This window comes from Haplochromis burtoni, unplaced genomic scaffold (assembly GCF_018398535.1).
Source record: "Haplochromis burtoni strain Fernald_Lab_line unplaced genomic scaffold, NCSU_Asbu1 Contig_11, whole genome shotgun sequence".
Lineage (NCBI taxonomy): Eukaryota > Metazoa > Chordata > Actinopteri > Cichliformes > Cichlidae > Haplochromis > Haplochromis burtoni.
In genome coordinates, this window is record NW_024582372.1 from 22,323 (window position 1) to 45,639 (window position 23,317).

The window sequence follows — 23,317 nt, forward strand, 5'->3', positions numbered from 1 at the left end:
GTGTAGTGTCCGTGCCTTGCCACTAGGTGGCGCCGCACCACACGCTGTACTATGGATGTGATTAATTGGTGTTACCGTCCACCCTCGGCCGGACGAGGGAAGCTGTCCTCCTGCACCTCTGAGTAGGGAGTCCTCTTCGTCAGTAGCAGAGCAGCTCATGTGGAGGAAGCAGCAAGGACAGAGAGCAGCTAGCATGCGCGGACAATTCACGTAAATGGCGCGATTTAAAAGGAGTTTATACCAGCGTCTGCTGTTTGTCGTTTTTCTTCCAATCACAGGTAAGAAGCAGGACCACTTTTACTCATTTTAACCTGTGAGTGAGCGGCGTCCTGTATGGACATCACTGACTGTCCCGTGAGGACGTGTGTGTTAGTCTGCGGACTTTAACGGAAGCTCGCAGATTCAGTTTAACGGTTTTAACTTTTAGCTAGCTGCCTAAAATAAACCGAAGACACGGAGGCAGTTTTTAAACATATTTGGTAAAAAGTTTTATTTTAAAAGCCATAAAACATGAGTATTAAAGGCAATATGTCCTATTTTGGTTCATTCAACAGTCAGTCTTAACTTCAAATGTTCACCTGGTTAATTGTAATCTATTTACAGGTAGATATAAAAACTGTATTATCAGGGGTGTCAAACATGGGGCCCGGGCGCCAGAATCGTACAGCTAAAGACTCCAGGTTGGCCTATTAGATAACTTCGAAAATGTGAAGGAAGCCATCATTTTTCGACTTTTAATTGTATTTTCATATGTGGCTACACCTTTTATTACTAACACAGACCTCCTCCATGGTCGTTGATACTGCGCAAAACAAAATAAGTAACAGATTAACAATTAAATGACAGAAAGTTTCATTTTTTAAGTAACTACTATAAAAAGCCATCATTTTTGCACTAGGTTGACTGTTAAAAAACAAAAAGATGACATTCTGTCAATAAACAAGAAATATCCATTTTATAATTACAGTATAGTTACAGCTCTTCACAGTGACCCAACAAAGTTTTTTTTTCTGTAAATTTACATGTTTATCTCTTACAGTTTAAGCCCAAAGCATCATTTCTTTGTCATGTGGAAAAACAGATAAAGAGGAAGTTCCCCCAGTGTAAAATGAGTTTAACATCCCTGCGTTAGAACATCTGAATATACTTTAAAGGTATCACAGAGTATTAGTAGAAACTGTGAGTCAGGTGTTGAGCTGAAATCAAAGATCAGATCCAGCTACCAAAGCAAAATAAATACATATAACAGAGTTGGTTCATGAGTAATATGAGAAAAGATTCTTATACATTTTATAAGCTTGTAAGATGTAAATATAGTTGCACGTTGTCCTGTTAATGCTTTAAACTACAGGCTTGGTCTAATAGGACAATCTGTTTCATCTTCAGCTTTATAGCCTTAAGTAGGTGGTGCAGGAAGACCTCAAGCTTGAGTGTTATGACTATACTGGACAGTAGACTTCCTGCTGGCAGGCCTACAAGCCTTTTATATGTGATTTTTCCCTTAGTAGGTGCTGTAAACTGGCTCCACAGACACTGATGAGACCCAGCTAGAAATTATTAAACGTCTTTAATTTTTTTTTTTTTTTTACATCGGGCTGGTCTTAAACTCTTTAACTGGTGTACAAATGCTGTTAAATTCCTTAAATCATAACAACTCTCTTCCTGGTCTCTCTACCTGCAGGTGTGTTGTGCTTTAGTGAGTTGTTTTTCATCAAGGAGCCCCTCGATGTCACCGTCATGCGGAAAGAAGCAGCTATTTTGGACTGTCAGGCGCATGGAGAGGCGCCCATCGACGTCAAATGGCTCAAGAGCGGAGTACAAATCGCGGAGAATGAGCGGGTGTACCTGCTCTCCAACGGCTCCCTTTTTATTTCAGAGGTGGAGAGCAGAAGAGGAGACAAATCAGATGAGGGGTTTTATCAGTGCCTTGCTCAGAACAAGTATGGAGCAATCCTGAGCCAGAAAGCCCACCTTACAATCGCAAGTGAGTATCAGGGATATGAGTTGTGTAATCTAGCATGATTTGCTGTTATACCCATATTTATTTGATGCTCAGTCTGGTCTGGTCTGGGCAGCTTTGGTGGCAGCAAGAAGATGGACAAAGTCTTCAAAGTTAGAGCTTAAAAGGGATGCTGCTGGGAATTGAGGAAAATGCCCATTGGTGTGTTAATGAAGGACCAGGAGATTTGAAAGGTTAGGAGCAGTGTGGGATACTGGCTCTCCAATGCGAAAGAGCAGATGACCCCTATTCACTGGCCCTGGCTTTCATGTTATTGCACCCTGATGGCTCGAGGAATTGTTCTTTTTGAATGCTTTCTCCTCCTGCGTTGTGCGAGTTGGCCTCGTATTTTCAGGGGGAGGCAGGGGAGACTTCAGACAGAGTTGGTCTTTTGGCACCTTATATCTTCTTCCACTCACAGGCCCTGAAATTTGCTGTCTTGTTGTGCCACTTTGTAAAATGTGTTTATTTATTTATTTTTAACCTGCCATGAGTGCGTTTTCTATTGCTTTTGATCAATTAGTAACCCAAAAATACATACAAAAAATTATTTAATTTTTTTTGCAGTGCTGTAGGGAAGGGGATTTTAAGAGCAGGTTGTGCCAAAAAACTGCAATTGGCATGTGTTACATAACAGTTATTGTGTTTACATTAATTATTCTGGAGCGGTACCACAGGCAGTGCTTTCTGATAGAGCTCCCAGTCATAACTCAGACATTTTCTGGTGTTTAAAAAGTGTGGCTTGATTAATTGATTGAGTGGTTTAGTTTGCTTTATAGCTTTAAGTTAAGAGGTGATAAAGGCTGCCTGTAAGCTTTACTAGTTTGTTTTAAAACAGCACTTAGACCTGCTGGAAGGTCTATCTGGTAGCTCATAAAGTTTTCACATACCTGAGAAATGCTCAGTTGAAGGACACAGAGGTAGTAGTGGGGGTTGTTGTAAGTGGTTCACACACACACACACACAAATGTGAATTGCTGCTCTCCCAATACTGCGGCTTTACCCTGAGTGTCTAAATGACCAAACTTTATTGCAGGCCTTAGCAGGTCAGTAGGCATCGTAGGCTTAACCCAATTGTCTTCTGCCTCACTGCCCCGGTGAAAGAGTATAAAGCTTTTCACTCTCTTTTTGTCCACTCCCGGCTCACAAAAGAAGAAGGCATTCTTCGTGGGCAAAAGTGGACAGAGCTGCTGGAAGTGGTCACCACAGCAAGGCTAATTGCACTAGTCGTAAAAGTTAAATATTAGTAGATCTGCATTTTGATTAATTATCATATGACGTGCCTGTTGCATGGGGGTCTGCTCATTGATGTCTGAATTTTGGAGTCTTTTCATGTGTTCCTCAGCTGATTTATGCTGCTTTTGCAGACGTTCTGCTCCTTGGTAGCTTTTCCAAACGTTGCTCCATCTCTGGATGGATGTTCGTTGTTGTTTGAGAAATATGGTGGTGATGGAAGGTAACTTTAAACACAGGATCCTGAAGCACAAAGGTGAGAAGGGATTTGGCCTTGATGAAAAGGAATGTGACACCTGAGCCTCATCGTGTGACTTTTGTCAACAGACCTCAGATTGATGGGGATTTCAGTACAGGGACTGACTCTTGAGTTGTCTCCCCAGAAAAATATACCACTACAAGTGAATTCTGTATAAAAATAGGAAAATTTCCAATTTTATTTTTAATAAACATTTACAGCTCTGGTGTATTTGTAGCTCCCATACTGATGTAATGTGGGCACTGTCTGCTAGTGAAAGGATATCCTCATCCTGGTGAAAGCTGATGAAGTGAAATTAAACAGTTTATTCACTTAAAAATTTCCAGTAGGAATAAACACAGTGAAAATGTACAGTTCATTGACTCCAGTGGTAGTAGTTGTGAGGCCTAGGAGACACAGATAGGCTACAGGTACCTGTTTATGGAGGCTTCTCAATCAAAGTGGCCACGCCCCTAACCATCCTCTACCATCCAGGTGGATGAAATGCAGCTGCAAACATGCTGTAAATTTGGAAATTTTAACATGGATGTCTGTAGGGATTTATGTATGTTGTAGTAAGCCTTGAGTGGCCATTAGAGAAACTACGGTGTTTTGAAATTTGTGGCTCAGTTCTTGCAGCTCGTAAGGTTGATACTTGGTAGATCTGAGGACTAGACTAAGACAATAAAATTATGGCCAGTGTGTTAGGAAGTGAATGCCTCATGGTCGCTGTTTTCTTCCTCTGGCACACGAACTGATCTTGATTCCCATCCCTACCTGCTGTCCAACAAGAAATAATAATAATAATTTTTGTTGATGAAATGGGCAAAAATAGCAGGAAAATGCATAGAACTCTGTTAAGTCAGATAACAGAGATTATGATAACAGTATCCTGGGTTAGTGGTTTGTTGAACTTTTTTCATGTTTATAAGAAAACAAATTTTACCAAGTGAAGTTGTCACTGTTTAAGAGAGTTTGGCATGAATTCTTACTCTGGGTAGTCTTCACTTTTTTATGCTCATGCCTTAAAGGAGGTATTCTAAGGAGCTTCTGCAAAGTTTATTTTACCTCGCTGGTGTGTCCACAGCCTGCAAGGTCAGGACTGTGACATTATTTTGAGTTGCTAAGGAATGCATCTGACTTGCACCAGCTTGGCACATTTTGAAGACAAATGCAAACCTTACACAGTGTGAACTGCAATGTGAGTGAAGGAAATGCCCTTAAGTGAGACAACTCAAACCCAAGATTTTTGCTTTTCTCCTCTGCTGGTTACAAAAGGTTACCATGGTTCCCCTGAACACCGGGCCCTAAGGTCAAAGGTTTCTTTTAACTGTTCAATAGATGGAGGTGCAGTGGGATGCAGAGTAGGCCTAAAATCTGTCCTGCAATAATGCTAGGTGTGCATCTGGCTTGATTAGTTTCCTTCATAGTGATCATGAGCATTTATCTCTCATATGTTTTATTTCATACCACAACAAAGGATAAAACTGTTGCCAAAACCAGAACACGGGTATTTACAGAGTGACTTTATTAACTCTGTTCTCTGCTAGGGAGTTTCAAGACAATGAAGCCACTGTTTGTGAGTGCAGGGTTGCTGTTGAGTGATTGGAAAACTTTGCAGCAGAGATAAGGAATTGGAGAAGGGGGATGGATGCTCTTTCCAACACTGCTCCCCCACTGCCCATTCGGAGCTTTGAGAGGTCACACTGCTCATGGGAATAGCTCTTTGTTTAGCCAGGCCAGTGGTCACTTGACTGTCCGACAGCCTGCATGGAGCAGCGCCACATCTGCCATGCAGCTAGTGATTGATTTTGTGGGTTTTTTCAGTCTTGCATTCTTCTTCTTCTTATCAGCCCTTTTTTTTTTTTTAGAGCCTGTATCAATGTTCAGTAGGGCCAGTGATCATAGTAAAGGACTCATCACTCTTCATAATTAAATGATGATGCTTTTCAATAGTGCTGCTGGAATTGGTTTATTTTAGTCTCAGCACGTGGTTCACTCCAGTTAACAAGAATCAGGCTCATAAGAAGAGTAGATTTAAGGTAACCTAACTCTACTTAGAAAAGTCATGGAAAGTGCATGTTGTTGATTTAAACTGTGTAACGTGCTTTTCTGCAAATCTCTAGAAAGCTAGAGGTGCAGTATTATTCAAATTGACATAATGGAAATAATCTTTTTCAAGTAAAAACAATAAACAAGCAACAGTAAACTGCCATAATGACCTTTTGTGTGGTGGGAATTAAAACCACAGCTTTTATAACTGCTTATCCAATTAAATAAGACAGAGAAAAGACAATGACCTTTCAATTCATGTTATCTGTCAATTCTGGCTGTTGTATATTGTAAAAAAGCAGCTGGACCATCTGTACGGTTTTATTTTGTTGTAACAGAAACAACTGGAAGATGTCACTGATAGAACAAAAGAATTATTATTATTATTATTATTGTAAAAAAACTATTTGAAAGCCTCACAGCTGGGGTAATGTGGTTTCTGGGTAGTTTTCCTGGCAGTTTGAGCAACAGGACTAGTTTGGGGTGGTCACACAGGACTCTGCCATAGTTGGGTGCTATGCAGGATTTGTGGAGGTCAGAGGTCAGAGGTGAGATTGCTGGGAAGGGCAGATGGTCGGAACTGCTTTGTCAAGCCTTTAGGGAATAAGGCTGAGGTATTTACTCTGTTTGATTTAGGGTAAAGGCCAAAATGTTACACCAGAGATTGTTATGTTGGTATATTTTGGTGTAGGAAAGGAAATTACACCACATAACTCACTGTGGAATACACAGAATAAATAGCCGAATCAGAAAATGTGTATATTTGACTGAATTAGAAAGATCTCGGCTGTTTGCCTTGATGATTTTATCTACGTCTTAGATGCCTCTTGGCAAACATCATCCCTCAAAGAGTCCGCCTCCTGTTTTTCAGCTTGGAACAGTGCACAACAAACCCTCAGCAGTTAAAGATTTTCTTCCTTCTTGTCTTAGTGGTTAATCAATAATCAATGATTGTCCCGCTGTTTGTCAATCGAGCATCACTTGAGTGAATGGAAAGGCAGAGTGGAGAGGCAAAGGATCAGAGCAGCTCATCTCTCATGCCCTGCAGTCATATCACTTCAGCAGGGTAATGGCATTTTTGTAAGAGGTTGTGTTAAAACAGGAGGGGCAGGAGAGGGCCTGGGAGAGGCGGTTTCAATGCCTCTCTCTGCTTCTGTCCTCACATCAAACATCACAGTGGAGCTAAGGAGGCAACAGCTTAAGGCTAATTAGATTAAACGTGTCCATGGTGACGACATCTGATCCTGACAACAGTTTGACTTTTGTCCAACGGTTCATCAGAAATGGATGAAGCCAGCAGCCATGCTTTTTTTAATGTTTTCATTCATGAAGTCCCTTGCATGACACAAAACCCCAAATAGTCCTAATAAAACTGCAATTTAGTAATTAGAAGTTAATTTTATCTCTGGAATCAAACTACAGATCCTTTCTTTCCTCTCCAAATGTCAGTTTGATTTGAAGCTGACAGTTTCTGTTAAATGTGTAAAAGTCATAATTCACTGAACGCAGTCTGAGCTCTGCTGGCAGCACTGCTTACACACAGCCATCCATCACCCCCTCCCCTATACGCACCACTGTGTGTTTATTGCAGTTAAGGGATTTCCTGGAGACTTTTCTCGAAAGCAGAGGTTATCATAGCACTGAGCTAAAAGAAAAGTATCCTGATAAGGATGTTAAATATCAGAGTGTAAAGGATTATAGCTGGCAATGAGTAATTCGGATATCATCCATTTCACTGTTTGGTTTATGCTTGTTTCCTCTGTGGTTTCTCTTTGTTTTCTTCCTTATTTGTAGTTTATTTGGTATTTCTCCATGCAGCATCTCCAAACGTCTCTTTGGATGTTTTTTTTTTTTGCAGTAAACATGTGACAGACGTGGTTTTAACTTGATATCCTGCTTCCTGTTCTTTTGTGTTTCTTTTGCTGAGTGCTGATGGCTCACTGCAGCAGAAGCGGCTCTGGGTGTGTGCTCAGAGGTTAAAGAGCACCACAGTGTATTTGTTTATCCATTGCTGAATGGGTGATGGTTTTGACTTAAAAACAGGCAACAGCTTTTGAAAATGGACCTACTGAAATTGAAAATTTAATTTGTTGGTCTGCTGCAAAAATCCTTTAGTCTACTGATTTGTCCATGTATGCCATTGATAATTTGATTTATTTATTATAGTAAATGTTAGCAAGCTGTGGGGCTCACTGTTCTGTCTGTCACAGACAAGAGTGCAATTGATTTCTTTTAACAAGCGACTGACCTCCTGCTTTTTAAGTAGAGGGGGGCATGAGGATCTGGGTGTCTTTCAGGATTTTTGTGACTCAAGAGGAACGGCTATTCAAAACTTGAATAGATTTAGACAAACATCTAAAAGGTCCTTATTGTATCTGGTTGGGTCTTATTTGCTTGCTGCTTGGCTGGTGGCTGACACTAGCTCAGTTTCAGAGAAACCCAATCCACGCAGGATGTAGCTGTTCCACTCCAGTCACCACCTTCCAGCAGCATGCTGCATGTTTACAGCTTCAGGAGCAGGAACGTCTGTTTTCTGATATCTGACTGAGATGGATGGATGATGTCATGATAATCACAAACTTGGATATGCTTGTAACACTTTTGTTTATTATTTTAATGATATACATTAATTCTCTGTACTTCTGCATACATAACAAGTCTCTAATCTGTCTCCTGGTTGGTTTTGTTGCAGGTATTTCCTCATTTTCAGTTCAGCCAACATCTATTGTGGCGACTGAAGGCTCAGTTGCCAGGTTTTCCTGTAAGACTGTTGCACACCCTCCTCCCATCATCACTTGGGAGTTCAATCGGGTCACATTACCCCTCGCCACTGAACGGTATGCACTCTGTTGTTTTCAGTTTAATTTCATCTTACTCATTTACATTATTCCTACACAAATTTTAGATAAGATTCTTTATTAACCATTATTTCATGTTGTCTAAGATGTTTCATATGAAATCGGTTCATATTGTAAGTATCATTGTTGTGTGGGTGCGTGTGTTTCTGTCTTTCAGAATCACAGTCCTGCCCAGTGGTGTTCTTCAGATTCAGGGTGTGCAGCAGGCTGACGCTGGAAATTACCGCTGCGTCGCCACCAATATTGCTAGTCGACGCCGAAGCACAGAGGCCACCCTCACTGTGACCCCAGGTGTGTTAGCCAGCTCACTTTTTGCAAACTTGTAATATTTAAGCACACAGTTGAGTTAAAAAGTCTGACTCTGAAGCAGTTGAAAGCCCTACAGCTCACCATGTGCACTAAAGCTGTCTTCTGCTCTCTCTCCACAGGTCCCAGACCGCAGCTTCCCCAGAGACCTCGTATCATCGCTTCACCACAGAACATCTCGGTGTCACTGCACCAAACTGCCATCCTGGAATGCATGGCCACAGGCAATCCCCGACCCATCATCTCCTGGAGCAGAGCAGACAGCAAACCTATAGATGTTTACAACACCAAAGTGCTGGGGAACGGCAACCTCATTATCACAGACATCAAGCCCCAGCATGGAGGCGTCTATTTGTGCAGAGCCACCACACCTGGCACAAGGAACTATACCATGGCCTCAGCTAATGTCACTGTGCTAGGTAAAAACAGAATATACTACTCAGGCTGTTCATGATTTCTATTTGTGATGATCACGTAGAATTGAACATATTGCTGTTCTTTTTCTAAAGCACCGCCTTCCTTGGTGGAGTGGCCTGAGAGCCTTACGCGCCCCAGAGCTGGCACCGCTCGCTTTGTGTGCCATGCTGAAGGAAATCCAACGCCTCGCATCACTTGGCTTAAGAACGGAGAAAAAGTTCACTCTAATGGTCGGATCAAGATGTACAACAGGTATGTTTCTCTCCAGTTCATTTAAAGAGTCATTACTGTGACCCCAAATTATCATGAGATGATATTTGAAAGTTCTAGTTGACCAGAACTTTCAAATATCACACAATGTTTTTCTTGTGACATTACCAATAAGTTTGATGTGTCACATGGCCCTCTTCCTATTGAAAAAACAAAAGTTGTATCCAAGATGGCCACCATGGTCACCACCCATCTTGAGGAGTTTGCCCCCTCACATATACTAATGTGCCACAAACAGGACTTTAATATCACCAACCATTCCCATTTTATGTATAAATGCCCCACCCTGTATATTTATAAATGTGCCAATGGAAATTTTGTTGGTTTCCTGAAAATTTTCACCTGAAATCATCTGGGTCCATACTCTTTATCTCTGGGTGTCTCCAGCAAACTAGTCATCAACCAGATCATCCCTGAGGATGACGCCATCTATCAGTGCCAGGCAGAGAATGAGCAGGGATCAGTCCTCACTATGGCGAGGCTCATTGTGGTGATGTCAGAGGACCGGCCAAGCGCACCCAGGAACATCCGAGCTGACACTGTGTCAAGCTCTGCCATCCTTCTGGCTTGGGAGAGGCCTCTGTATAACTCGGATAAAGTTATTGCTTACTCTGTACACTACATGAAGGCTGAAGGTAAGCAGAATCCACACACATGTTTTGTTGTTGGTTTTTTTGGTAACAGGAACAGTACATTAAGACAGGATTTTCGTGGCAGTTTCAGAAATCCTACTTTCTGTCAGACACTGTGACGTTAGTGTTGTGTTGTTGTACTCCGGAGTTAATTGGAACAGCTGCGTTTTCTGAACCAACAAGACATGTTAAGCTTAAAGATGCAGGGTTCCTTCCTTTGCTGGATAAAACACAGGATGCACTATTCACAAAAAGCACAACGGTTGTAGTGTGGCAGCAGAAAAGCCTTAAAGCCTTTCGGTTTTCCTGGGAACTTTCTTTCTGTTGACAACAAGAGTCACATTTAAACAATGTAGCATTTCAGGAAAATGTGCAGGCTGTGCATTCAAGGACTGCACTTCATTATAATGCCACTGACTTCCATTGAGGAGGAGAGACCTACAGAATTCAACTATTGAAAAAAGAACACCTGCTGGATTTTTGGTGGGAATAAGGATGTCTGAGAAAAAAAACAGGATGTTGCTGAACAAATAACTGACATCTGTCAGGAATTTGTTGCACTTTTCACAGATTTTTTTTGTCCTCTTGGTGCCACTTAAAGAAGCTGGTTATCAGGCAGTGTGCTCTTTACCTGAGGTTGTTGATAGAGGCTTGGGACTTAACTGAAGATCTACTGAAAAAGGGAACTTTTTAGCCAGTGTGATGGAGTGGCCAAAAGTGTGTATTCTATGAGGGGAAGATAGTTTAAATTGGACAGGAAGTCAAGCTTTGTTAAGACTTCCAGGGAGCCGTACTGAGGCATTCAGACTACACAGAATACATTTTTGTTTGCCTGAAGTACCTTAAGTGAGAAATTAGACCAGGTACCAATCCGTCTTTGTTTCTGACTTGGCTGGTTGTTCCAAGGGGCAGGAAATGAAAACTGCAGCTGCATAATGTTCTTATTACAATGAAAAAAACATGGGAATGCACAAAGCAAGCTGAGCAGTGGTAAAATAAGACAAAGTGACTGGACATACATAAAATGTTGAATAAATTATGAAAACCTACAGTAACAAAACCGTATCATATTGTTGCTGATTTTTGGGGGCTGGGGGCTAAAGTTTGAATGTTCTGCTTTTTATTGTTATCTCAACATTTTTTTTTAATCCTGTCATTTGTCCAGGGTTAAACAATGAGGAATATCAAATTGTCATTGGAAATGATACAACTCGCTATATTATTGATGATCTGGAGCCAGCGCACAACTACACCTTCTATGTAGTCGCCTACATGCCAATGGGAGCCAGTCGCATGTCGGACAACGTGTTTCAGCACACACTTGAGGACGGTGAGGTCTACAATAACAAACAAAAAAATCATTAATGCAGTCAATACAAAACAAGAAATAAGCCCATTGAATTTTCTGCAGATGGGTTAGCCATGGTCTTTCCTGTGTGATATAATTAAAAACAGGATATGAGGCTGTTTCATATGTTTTTTAGTTGCATAGGTGGTTTTACTAGAGATTGCTGATAGCATTTTTTGGCACATATGACGGGGTGCAGTGGGAGGTTTGAATGTCCAGTGTTAGCTACAAGGTGGTGCAAAACAAGCAACTTCCTCCCTGTTTGGGCATTTCTTTAGGCTTTCAGATTGGCTAGCACTGGGAAACAGAAGGTTTGAGTAGATGGATGAGTGGTGCTGGGTGTTCAGAGTCTCTCTTTGACGTAATACACAAGAAAGAGTTAAAAGACAAAAAACAAAGACATTCTGAAACTGAGTGCGTAGAGCACCGTGAAGCTTTTGGCTTACAGGTTTACTTGTACATGCTCTGAGCTCATCATTTAAACTTTGGTCCACAGTACCCCTCCGCGCCCCTGAGCTCAGCCTCACCAGTCGCAGCCCCACAGACATCCAGGTGTCTTGGCAGCCTCTTCCAGACAAGCTGAGTCGTGGCCGAGTCTGCAGCTACCGCTTATCCTATCGTACCAGTTCTGACAGCGCGGTCTCACAGATAGAACTACCTGGAGAAAAGACCCAGCATCTCCTGGAAAACCTGCAACCCGACACCATCTACCTTCTTCGAATTGTTGCCGCCACCAGCGTAGGGTGGGGTGAGCAGTCCGCCTGGACATCGCACCGTACCCCGAAGGCATCCGGTGCTCAAGGTACTTGAAGAATTGTCCTCATAACCTCTAAAATAGAAGCATTTAATCAAAAATATGAAGTCAGAATTGTACTTTAAATAGATTCTCATCCAAGCAGAGGAAGTTGAGTCAAAAATGTGAATTGGGCAAGAGATTGAGAAGAGCACGCTTTAATAATCTTGTTAAGACATTGCATTTGTTTCTCTCTGACCTTTACCCTGTGCTGTCAGTAACATTGGAAGGGCTTTGGTCATGGGTCATAAAGGGAGACCTCGGGCTTCAGAGCTGGACAGAATATATGGCTGTTTAGAGCTAGATCTGAAGCTTTGGGAAGGGGGAGGGGAGGATTTGTTTTTTTTTTTCTGTCCATCTCTTTTACCCTTAGTGTCCAGTGTAAACTCTGAAAGGCAACTTCTATTGGCAAACTTCATTCCCGTCATTCCTAAACGTGTGAAACAAGCTTCCTTATCTCTACGTGTGGTTTCTATTGAGTATTTAAAAGTGTGGGGGGATGGGGGCATTATTTAACTTTTCAAAAACATTTACCTGGTCAGGACAGAAGCTTCCTCTGTCACTCAAAAACAGCTCAAATAATGGATTGTAGTTGTTTTAGGATCAAGTTCCTCTTTTGTACGACTTTATAAGAAGACTGTGACGTACTTATAATAAATAAATAAATGTGGTTCGTATGGTCTTATTCTTCTGCAGTTCCCCTGGCTCCTGAGCTGCATCTGGAGTCTTTAAACTGCACCACTATTTTGGTACATTGGCAGCTGGCACCCAGAAACTCAGCGAACGTGCGGGGCTACAAGCTATTCTACCATGAGGAGAGCCAGCCTGAGAGCACCCCAGTTCAGTTTCACGCCTCTGATAATAAACACACCATCGGAGGGCTCGGTGAGTTTTCACCTTAGGTTACCTTTTGCCACCAATTTGGCTGTTTGGGTCATTTTACAGTATTTTCACATGAACACCAACACATGATGGAAGTTTCGTGTTTACTTTGCAAGTTTTAAGATCCGTTAAGATTTTCAGGCAATCTTTGAAAATGTTGATTTTTAACGTGTTATTGATTTAACAGTACTTGTTTTGTTTTTTTATTAATATTGCCTACGTCATAATTAAAGGTGTCGTAGTTTAATGATTTAATATGGCTGGAAATAGATATTTGCTATGAAAAGATGTGTTGAACTGATGGGGTTCTTTGCAGGGAAAGTTTGTGTGTGTAATCAGAGACCGTCTGTGTTTTGGTAGCTGCTGCATGTGAGTTCCCAGCTAAGACATTTGTTTGATTTCAGTGTCCCAGATATTCAGATGAAATGATCAAACTTAGCATAATTTGAATGCCAGTATTCTAACAACTAGAGTAATGGACAAGGTGTACATCCTGTTGCTTACCTGCCTTGTTGCTTGTTTATCATGTGTGTATCTCTGTCATTTATGGAAATACATACAGTAGAGAAAGCAGTCTTTAAGATTTTTTATTAAAATCTGGATGCATCTTTTTAGGGAACGTGAGTGATTAATTAGCTTAAGTCATGTCACATTTGGAGCAGAGGTTCTTTAAGTGGGAAATATATCAGCATCACATCCAGTTTCCACGACCTCTTGACTTCTGCGGGACATCAGTGTGCGGCTTTTCTGCTGCTGCTGAATAGTGTTCGGGACACATCACAGCCTCTCTGCCCTTTAGGTCAGATTCATTTTATCTTTTTTTGTTTGAGAGCGGAAAGGGAGCTCAGGCTAGCTCCAAGGACAACTGACCATATGTGGCCAGAGGAGGTCAGCCAGGTGGTCAGCAGCTGAGTTGTAAATCAGAAGCCTCTGTGCTCAAGTGAGATCAGAAAGGGAGAAAGACAAGGAGTCATTCTATATTACTGTAGGTGTGAAGTCTAAATGATACAGGTGTTCAGTAAGTTAGAATTTACTTCAGTAAACACTACAACTGTTTAGGCTCATTCTGCCACATCCTATGAAAAATATGACAACTAAACCCATTTCTCCTGCTAGGATTAACTCATAGTTGAATCTAGTGCAGATAAAGTCACAGACACTAAAATTACTTGCCTAGATATGAAGTTATAACTGGAATATTATTTTAATGATAGCTATAGCTTGAGGTGCTGGAAAAAGTAAAAAGATTCCTCTATATTCAGCTAAAGTTTGTGTGTGTGTGTGGGGGGGGGGGGGGGGGGGGTTCAGTATTTATTAAACGTTTCAGCAAGAATGGTTGTATGAAATATTTCTAAGCTGTTTTGGTTTTTGTTTTCTTGTTTTTTGCCCTGAATATTGGATGTTCTGGGAGGACGAGCGAGCTGTGGTCACTCTGTAAAATACAGCTTCTGCTGAATTAAAAGAATCATCTTTTTGTTCCTCGTTGTTAAAACAGCTTTCCATGGCCGTGTTTTAAAGAGGGTAAGACTGTTTTGTGGAGGCTGATTTATCATGCCTTTTATGACTCCTTTGAGCAGTGTTGCTGGAGGAGAATTAGGATCAAAGACTCCTATTCTGTTTGGCTTTGAGGGCCACAAAGATGGTGTATTAGCCAGAATTTCAAGGAAAACCATCCTCTGACCAACTGAGAGCTGTTGGCTAAACAATGAGCATGTCTTGTGAGCTCACTATGTCACAGGTTTGAGATTTCTTCCTCATAAATTAGCTGCAGCGCTGTGCATGGGGAGAAAGGTGTGAACTGAAGTGTCTGACGTCCTGTGTGGCAACGCATCCTGCAGCACAGAAGGCATTTCTCTGCTGTGAGCAGTCTGACATTTCCTCTAATTATACCTGCTTTCTTTTCTTTTGAAATTATTTTGATAATTATATTTTACACAATCTTGTTACAACATTTGAGTTCTTGTTAAAATGAAGTTTGCATTGGAAAAAGGTTGAAAGGAAATTTGGATGTTAAAATGAGTCAAAAAGTAGCATTAGCATGAGTTATAAATATTTTTGACTGCATTGGCATTTGTCACAGTAAGCTTCTGGCCACTCCAGACCAACTAAAGCTGTGGAAGAGTCCAGTGAATTCAACAACTCTTTCTTTCTGTCTTATTTATTTGTTATTTTTATTTCTATAAGGGGAGAATGTGTGTTTCCTTCTTTTAGAAGCAACATTGCCTCACTTTTAAGGTGATCTTTAAAGATGATCAGGCAATGAGCAATGCTCTCAGCGCGATATGGCAGCCTTGCTTCTGTCAGTCTGCCCCAGGGCAGCTGTGGCTACAGCTGCTGTATAAACATTTTTTTATTCAAAAACTAGAAAAACACTTTCTAGTTCCCTGATAAACAGAAATACTAAACACTCTGGGGTACAGCTGCTGTAGCTTGCCCCCACCAGTGTGTGAATGTGAGAGTGAACGAATAGTGGAATTGTACAGTGCTTTGAGGGTCTCGAAAAGTGCTATATAAATGCAATCCATTATTATTATTATTATTATTATTATTATTATTATTATTATTATTATTATTATTATTATCCAGCTTAGATGATAGGCAGTAATCGGTTACATCAGTCTAGTTGTAGTGAATTTTCAGTGCCTGTGTTCTGGCAGTTTTACATTTCAAATTACATTTTATAGCTTAAGTTGCCTGGCCCCATGTGGTTACTTAATAAGAAAGCTGCCCTAAAACTATATATAGGTTTGTGTTTGCTTTTCTTTTAAACTCTGCTTTAAAGATGTGCTAGAAGCAGCTTTGAAGCTGTTTATCATTGCAAATCAAATCAGCTTGTGCTGTGAATTAATTTTTTCATAATCTACTTGATTTTGTATAGAGCAGTCAATAGTATTGATTTCTGAACTGTCATCTGTAGGAAAAACCACAAACTGCTGATTCAGCTGCAGAGAACATGCTCTGAACTCACTCATGACAAGCCAGATGATTGAAAGCACACCATAAAAAGCAGGAATGTGGTTTTAGAGGCTCCAGTTTGGTATAAATGGCACGGTGATGTGACCTTTCCTCGCATGTGTATTCTTTGCTTGGCCCATGAACAGCACAAGTTGTCATAGCTGCAGCTTAAAGACCTCTCATACCTGTTGGCACCAGGCAGGACTGCAGATTTATCTCACAGCTGCAGGCCATGTTGCATCTTGTCCACTCCTTTTATTAAACATGAGGCAAAGCATGTTCTGTGTGAAATACAGTCTTCATTTTAAAAAGGCTATGTCATGTTTAACCTGCATGTGTGTCTGCTGATTTGTGTTGGAGGCTAAAGACAGGAATAGTAGGGGTGGTGGTGGTTAATAGATGCCGGTGTGAGGGCTCTTGCAGGAATTGACATTTATTGCCTCTCTTCGGGCCTGGGGGCCTTTCGCAACAGAACAACACTGCAAGGGCCAACAGGAACTGCATTTTAGCTGTTTTTAAAAAAAAAGGGGGGGGATCACAAATGGCTTGAATATCCCCAAACAGAATAATTTATGGGAGTATCCCAGTGGAAAGGACAGGAAAGCATCTTCTCCTGAGGAATGGCTTTGAAAGCGGAATACAATGTGTAGTATTGTAACCACATTTAAAATTTGTAAATCTAGTTCTGCATATGAAAAATACCTTCCAGCAGTAATATTTACACTCAGTCTTTTAATTAAGCAAAGAAACCCCAGTTATACAGTTGTGAGTGAATTGTTTCATGTAAGAAGATGGAGAAACTTCTTAAACATTTTCAGTTTAACTGTGATGCACTCGCAGCTCGAGGAAAGTGAGTGAGTCACTTCCTCTGAGTTGCATCTTCCCCTACAACATTTGTAATGATTGTGCTTGTTTGATTAAAAGTGACTTTTATTTATTAAGTCTCCTCATTTCTCTGTTTTTTTTTTTTTACTACAGTTTATTTTTTGCTTTTTTTGAGTAGCTTGTTTGATGGATTTTGAAACATGCCATATAAGTTTTTTTATTACATGTGCTGTAAATTAAACAGAATAATCATCAGGAACACTTAGTTCAGACTATTTTCTTATGTCTGTGAAGGTTCTCAGTTCTCAGTCACGCTTTTCTTTGCAAGCTCCTTTGACTATTTTCTTATCTTTTGCTGAGGCAAAATCCTCGTTGTTGTCATTTGTTGCTTTGATTTTGTTCACCTGACTGTGTTGTTGAGAGCTTCAAGAGTCATCTTCATGGTTTTATCAGGACACTTTGATATGATGCTACTTTAAGCCAGTTTGACTCTTGGTGGTTCCCTGCTTTTTCACTCACTTCCTCCGCTTGACCCTCCCCCTTCAAGGGGAGAGAGGTAACCCTCCCCCCTTTTTTTGCAGGATTTAGCTTGCCCAGATTCCATGTCAAAGGTCGTGGCCCAGATGTCACAGCTTCCCCCCCACTCATAGCTCCTCTCTCACATAATTACGGCAGGCCCATTGTATTGTGGGTTTGGGTAGAGGTGCATGCTACATGCCTACTCCTCTTTAGAGGTAAGGCTTAACAAGCGGCTCAGAAACTCCAGATAACAAGGAGGACATTGTAGAGCTGTAGAAGTCGAGGAATTCTGCTTTCACTTAGTTCTGGAAGTAACAAAGAGAGGGACAGTCCTTGTTCTCTGTAAACATTTGTCTACTCTGCAGCAACTCATGAGATAGTTTACATTGCTGAATATTGTGTTCTTTTATTTTTCCTCATTGCTTTTAATTGTCTTTAGGAATAACTAAGGTTTTAGGCTTCCTGGGCAAAAAAAGAGGTTCAGCTCATATTCCACACCCATGACCCCAGATTCTTTCAGTTTTATCTTGGCCTGACCTGTTGGCCCTGGTGTGGCTCCAGTGAAACTCCTCAGGGCTCTGTGGGGGTGCAATGTGTGTAGCTCCACCCACGCTAAACTTTGCAAACTTCCATGGAGATAAATTCATCTCCTGTGGTCTCCCTATTCTCTCGAGCTTCTAAATGTCTGAACATCAAAAACATCTGTTTGTGTTGTCTGCGGGACACACAGGACTCTGATAGTAGTAGTTGTAGTAGTAAAGATTGATTGGTTTGGATTTTGTTATTTTGCACATCCACCTGGTGTTTCTCACCAAACTGTGATCCTGCATCTTTGAAACATTATTTAGAGACTCTGGGTCACATTTTGTTTACTGTTTGTAAGCACTGGAAATTATGACCATTTAGGGGTAAAAGGGACATGTGGTCAGTTGGCTATTGTTCAGCAGACGGTCTCCAGGGTCACTAAGGTCTGCTACTGCTGCTGACCATCAGCAGTGTCCTCCCCAAGGGGTTTTCACTCCAGATTTAACCCCTAGATTCAGGACCCGAGTAGGTGTGGCCACTGACCAATGACCAGCAGGCCTAACGGGGCCAGAGAAAGAGCTTTCAATATATGTGGTCAAAAGGCTGGGGGTGACAGGGTGATGGATGGGGGGGGCTTATCTGTTCTGCTGCCTTGGGTGGTGTCGAAACTGACCAAAGGACTCGCAGCACAGAGCATCTGTCGCCCTGCCCTACCCCTCGTTCTCACCACGCCATCAAACCAGAGCACATCACTGACCTCACACCCACACCGGCCAGCTCTCTTTCACACAACACCCCCACTTCCCATTAGCTTTAGGAAACACATCTGGCACTGTTGTGGCCTATACTGACTTGTGTAAGGAACTGTCAATCTAAATCTTTAGTGCTCTTTTTTTTTTTTCATCTCTTAATGTAGATCCAAGGAAGAAGTACCACGTTAAGATCCTGGCTTATAATGTTGTGGGAGATGGGTACCAAGCAGACCAGACTATCAGCACCCCTGGATGTGTCTGTAAGTCCCACATTATAATAGAAAAGTCAGACCACATGGTGCAGAAAAAGTGGGGAAAAATAACAGTACTAATCTAGATGTACCTCTCAGCTGTTCGAGATCGCCTGGTACCCCCTCCACCTCCTCCACACAACGTGTATGCTAAAACCAACAGTTCGACCACTGTCTTTCTGCACTGGAGCCGACCAGCATTCACCTCCAGCCACGCAGTCAACTATACCGTCCGCTGCAATCCAGTTGGTCTGCAGAATGCCTCCCTGGTGCTCTACCTGCAGACGTAAGAAATTACCCTTCAGACCAAAGTGAACATGACTACATGTAGATTGATTTTCATATTTGTTAGCATGTAATTTCAACTGCATTTGCTGCATTTACTGTACGACTGCCTGGTTTCCTTTCATAGTATAGTTTTTATTTTAACAGTATTTTTTTAAACAGTAATTTTGATTTTTTTTAGCAGCAGCTGATTATCACAACCTAAAATCAGCTGAATGCATTTCTTATACTGTGTGTTTACAACACTTTAACAACATAAATGCTGTCTTCACACTTGTTTGGGAAAGTTTACAAGTACTTCTTTCTTTACACTGCCATCACAGCTCCATATCGCCCTCTTCTGGCCATTTTTTGACCCTCTTTAAACATAGCTGTCTGAAGTTGGCTGGAATGTCTTGCCAGTAAGTATTGAATCTGTAAAGGAGATCACAATTCTTAAAGTGTGCATGTATTCTGCAGGAGTGAACAGAGACTCCTCGTGCGAGATCTGGAGCCCAATACAAAGTACGAATTTGCTGTTCGCCTCCATCTTGACCAGCTGTCCAGCCCCTGGAGCCCTGTGGTCTATCAGAGCACCTTCCCTAAAGGTGAAAATGCAGAAACATCTTATTCACCGATTAATTTCTTCATGCACAAAGACTAACATCCCCATGTTAAAGTTGTTCTGAGTTCACTTTGTCTTTTCATTCTCACCTGCCAGCTCCCACACGACCTCCTTCCAACATCAAAGTGACTCTAATTGAAGAAGACACCGCACTTGTTTCATGGAAGCTTCCAGATGAACTCAACATACCTGTGACACGCTACACAATCCTGTATGCCTCCAGAAATGACTGGATAGCTGGGGAGTGGCAGGTGATGGAAAGGGAAGGTAAGGAGAGACTCAGAACAAGAGCATTTATGTACAGGTGTGTGTATATATGCATGACTGTCAAGGACACGGTCATCTGGGAATCAGTGACTCTGCCTCTGTCTTCATTGTAGTCCCAGAATTCTCTAGAGTTCACTGCTTTGTCTTACTGCCAAGTGGTTTAATGAGACTACAACAAAGACTTTGATTTACAGTCTTGTTGACCATTTGCACATAAAGATGCTTTTAAATCTCTTCTGTAAATGAACAGCCTATATCTTTTTACTGCAATAATGGATGGTAAATAATTGTTATACATCTTATACTATGATAGATTATTGCTCACAATTTGACTCTTAGTAAGTACACACAATAAACCGATTTCACAGGCATTGTCAGAATTGATTTCAGTTATGTGTGTTTATTTTTTTTAATCTTGGATACCCTTCATCATGATTCCGTCTTAGTCTGTTTTTTTTACCTTGTTTAGCTTTTATACCTGATTTTACACTTTCATGCTTGTTTTTTGTTTTGTTTTGTTCCTTGCCTTATGTTTTTATTTATTTTATTTTATTTTTTGTCCTATTGTAAGCTGACCTTGAGGGTCTTTAAAGGTGCCTATAATAAGATGAATTATTATTATTATTATTATTATTATTATTATTATTATTATTATTATTATTATTATAATAAGGGTTACTGTGAAAACATAGTTAAATAAAAAATCCATGATTGTAAATGTCACAGGATAGTTCTCAGCTTGACCAGTATATTGGTTACCAGCTATTTGTCGTTATACCAATATCCATATTTATAATATATATTAAGCAAAAAATTAAAAAATTAAAGAAGAGGTGGGAGAAACACCCTTTAACCTTTTTATGGGTGTTGGCATTGCATAGTGTGTCCACCAGAGGGTGCTCTGCAACTTCCCTGTTGGAACATGTTTTGTTTGGAACGCTCTTCCCAAGCTGAGTTGGGACAATTAACAATAAAACAGGATTTTTAAACAGAATTGCTATATTATCTTAGTAAGGACTTGTGAGTAACCGCAGATGACAGAGATTTAGTATGTCTGAAAGAAAATAATAGATCAGCTGGTATATTAGATTTTTAAATTGTTACATATCGGTCTAGTGTCTGATAATATTGGTATTGGTATTAAGCACCCTGTATCAATCTGGCTCTAGTAAACATTTTTTTTTTAATTAATTGTTCTACTTCATGAACTTATTTTTATTCATCATGGATTACAGTGCCACAGAAGAGCCATAAACTACCTGAACATGGACAAACAGTGTGCTATTAAACGGAGAACCTTGTGGTCTTTGCTTCTTTTATGCTTTATACACACCGGTGTATTCAGACAGAATTTCATCTCACAACAGGGACCATCACCATGGCGCTGCTGGAGAACCTGAAGCCTGGCCAGATTTACTTCGTGAAGGTTTCAGCATCCAACGACATGGGCGACGGTCCGTTTTCTCACGCGGTGGAGCTGACAGTACGAGAAGGTCTCCCCCTTGGTCATGATATCCGGGTTTCTCGTGGCTCCACAAGTCAGTGAAACCAACATGATGTCTTACAGTGTAAAGAGTTTCTTTTTTTAAGATGTTACATGATAACCTGACAATGTTTCCTCGGCACATAGCGTTTTCTGATAACTTCTACCACCTGGATCAGAAGTCGATGACCGGTATCAGCGTTGGAGTCTGCATCGCTCTCATCTGCATCATCATCTGTGCCTTCATCATCATCTGCAGAGGCAAAAACAGGTACCTGGTGTCTCTGAGTGTAGTGACCATGTCCCACATCAATTCAATTCACTTTTATCTATATAGAGCCAAATCACAACAACAGTTGTCTCAAGACATCGAGGTTTCCTCTATGAACACGTCACTTTGTGTCCTTTCAGGAAACTTTCTGCTGTGAAAACATGCAGAGAGGGAATGAGCACATCTGCTGCAGCTGCAAGACCTCCATCCTCTCAAGGAGAAGCTGAGCATGCTGATGTGAGCATGCCAATGATGAATCTAAACCATTTTCTTGATGCAAAGGTACAGCATGTCATACTCGTGACACTAAAATCCAGAAAAAAATATACTTTAAATATTTTAATTAAATGTGTTAAGTTATATTTACATTTTGAGAAATGTGACATTGTAAAAAAACAAAACAAATTCAAATAATCAGTGCCACAATGACAGTGCAGGTTTATAATTAAGTGCCAATGTGAGCTGCTTAAACTACAGTTGAACTGTAATAAAGCCTCTTTTCTTTTATTGCTGCTTTTCTTGCAGGGTGGAACAGATCTCATCATCAATTCTCTCGGCCCCATTCAGCACACCGCTGAGAGGAAAAGGAAATGGTTCTCCTTCAGCAGTGATGTGAAAAGTGAGAGTAAACCCACACAGGTGAGATTAAGAATAATGAGTCCTTCTCAATAAGTGATTACCAAATAATCAAACCTGAAGACGACAGCATGGTATGTTGTGTCTGTTGGGTTTAAATCTAGTTTGAATCACTTCTCATGAGGGCTGAATATTTTTTTCTGTTGATTTGCTCGAGATGTTAAGATCTCTGCAGATCTGAAACTGAGCCGTGAACAGTCAGACTAATAGGAGAAACTTTCTCTCTGCGCTGCAGAACACAAGACTTGACGCGGCCTCATACCAGCACGGCACCACAGTGCTGACCTACGAAGAGGAGCTTTCTTCAAACCAGCCCACCAACCTGCAGACCCTGCTCGGACATCCCGGCGACACAGAGGGATCTTCAAACAGCGAGGGCAGCCACGCCACCGGTGACTCAGGCCGCTACTCTCACGACGAGACGGAGCTGACCAACCTGTCCTCAGGGCCCAGCAGCCACCTTGCGTCTCCCACGGCAGAGGACGGGACCGAGTTTGACTGTAGCAGCTGCGCTGAAGAGTTGAACGAACTCTCAGAGGAAAATCAGAGCAAACAGAAGGCGAAGGAGTCAATGAATGCTGGCAGTTGTCAACACGAAGCCCAAAGCAGAGTGTGAAGGCGTGCCTCTGTATGTGTGCGTGTGTGTGTGAGTGTGAAGGCGGTGGTTTACTTGCACAAACATTCACATAATATAAAAGTTTACTTTATTGTTTATTTACACTGCACGTCAGTGAGTGCAGCGAAGAATGTCTGGAACCACGCTGCCTCTTATTTGGGCTGTTATGAGTTTGCCTTTTTGCTTTAATTGCATCACAGAGCTAAGAAATAGGCACACACATACCCCGTAAAACAAAAGTGATATAAGCATGTTAAACAGGAAAAGAAACAAAACAGACTAGTCGCCTAGACTAAAAGT

At 41.2% G+C, this 23,317-nt stretch overlaps 1 protein-coding gene across 1 annotated transcript; it reads left to right on the forward strand.

Moving 5' to 3' along the window:
• On the forward strand, positions 1-23,317 carry prtga (protogenin homolog a (Gallus gallus)). The gene is made up of 19 exons (XM_005915232.3): positions 1-278; positions 1,682-1,984; positions 8,215-8,359; positions 8,538-8,671; positions 8,809-9,105; positions 9,196-9,355; positions 9,761-10,008; positions 11,171-11,335; positions 11,850-12,155; positions 12,843-13,031; positions 18,769-18,864; positions 18,955-19,141; positions 19,600-19,727; positions 19,841-20,011; positions 21,379-21,549; positions 21,642-21,765; positions 21,906-22,047; positions 22,291-22,404; positions 22,637-23,317. The coding sequence occupies exons 1-19, from the start codon at positions 215-217 to the stop codon at positions 23,015-23,017; spliced, it is 3,525 nt and encodes a 1,174-aa protein (XP_005915294.1). The 5' UTR covers positions 1-214; the 3' UTR covers positions 23,018-23,317.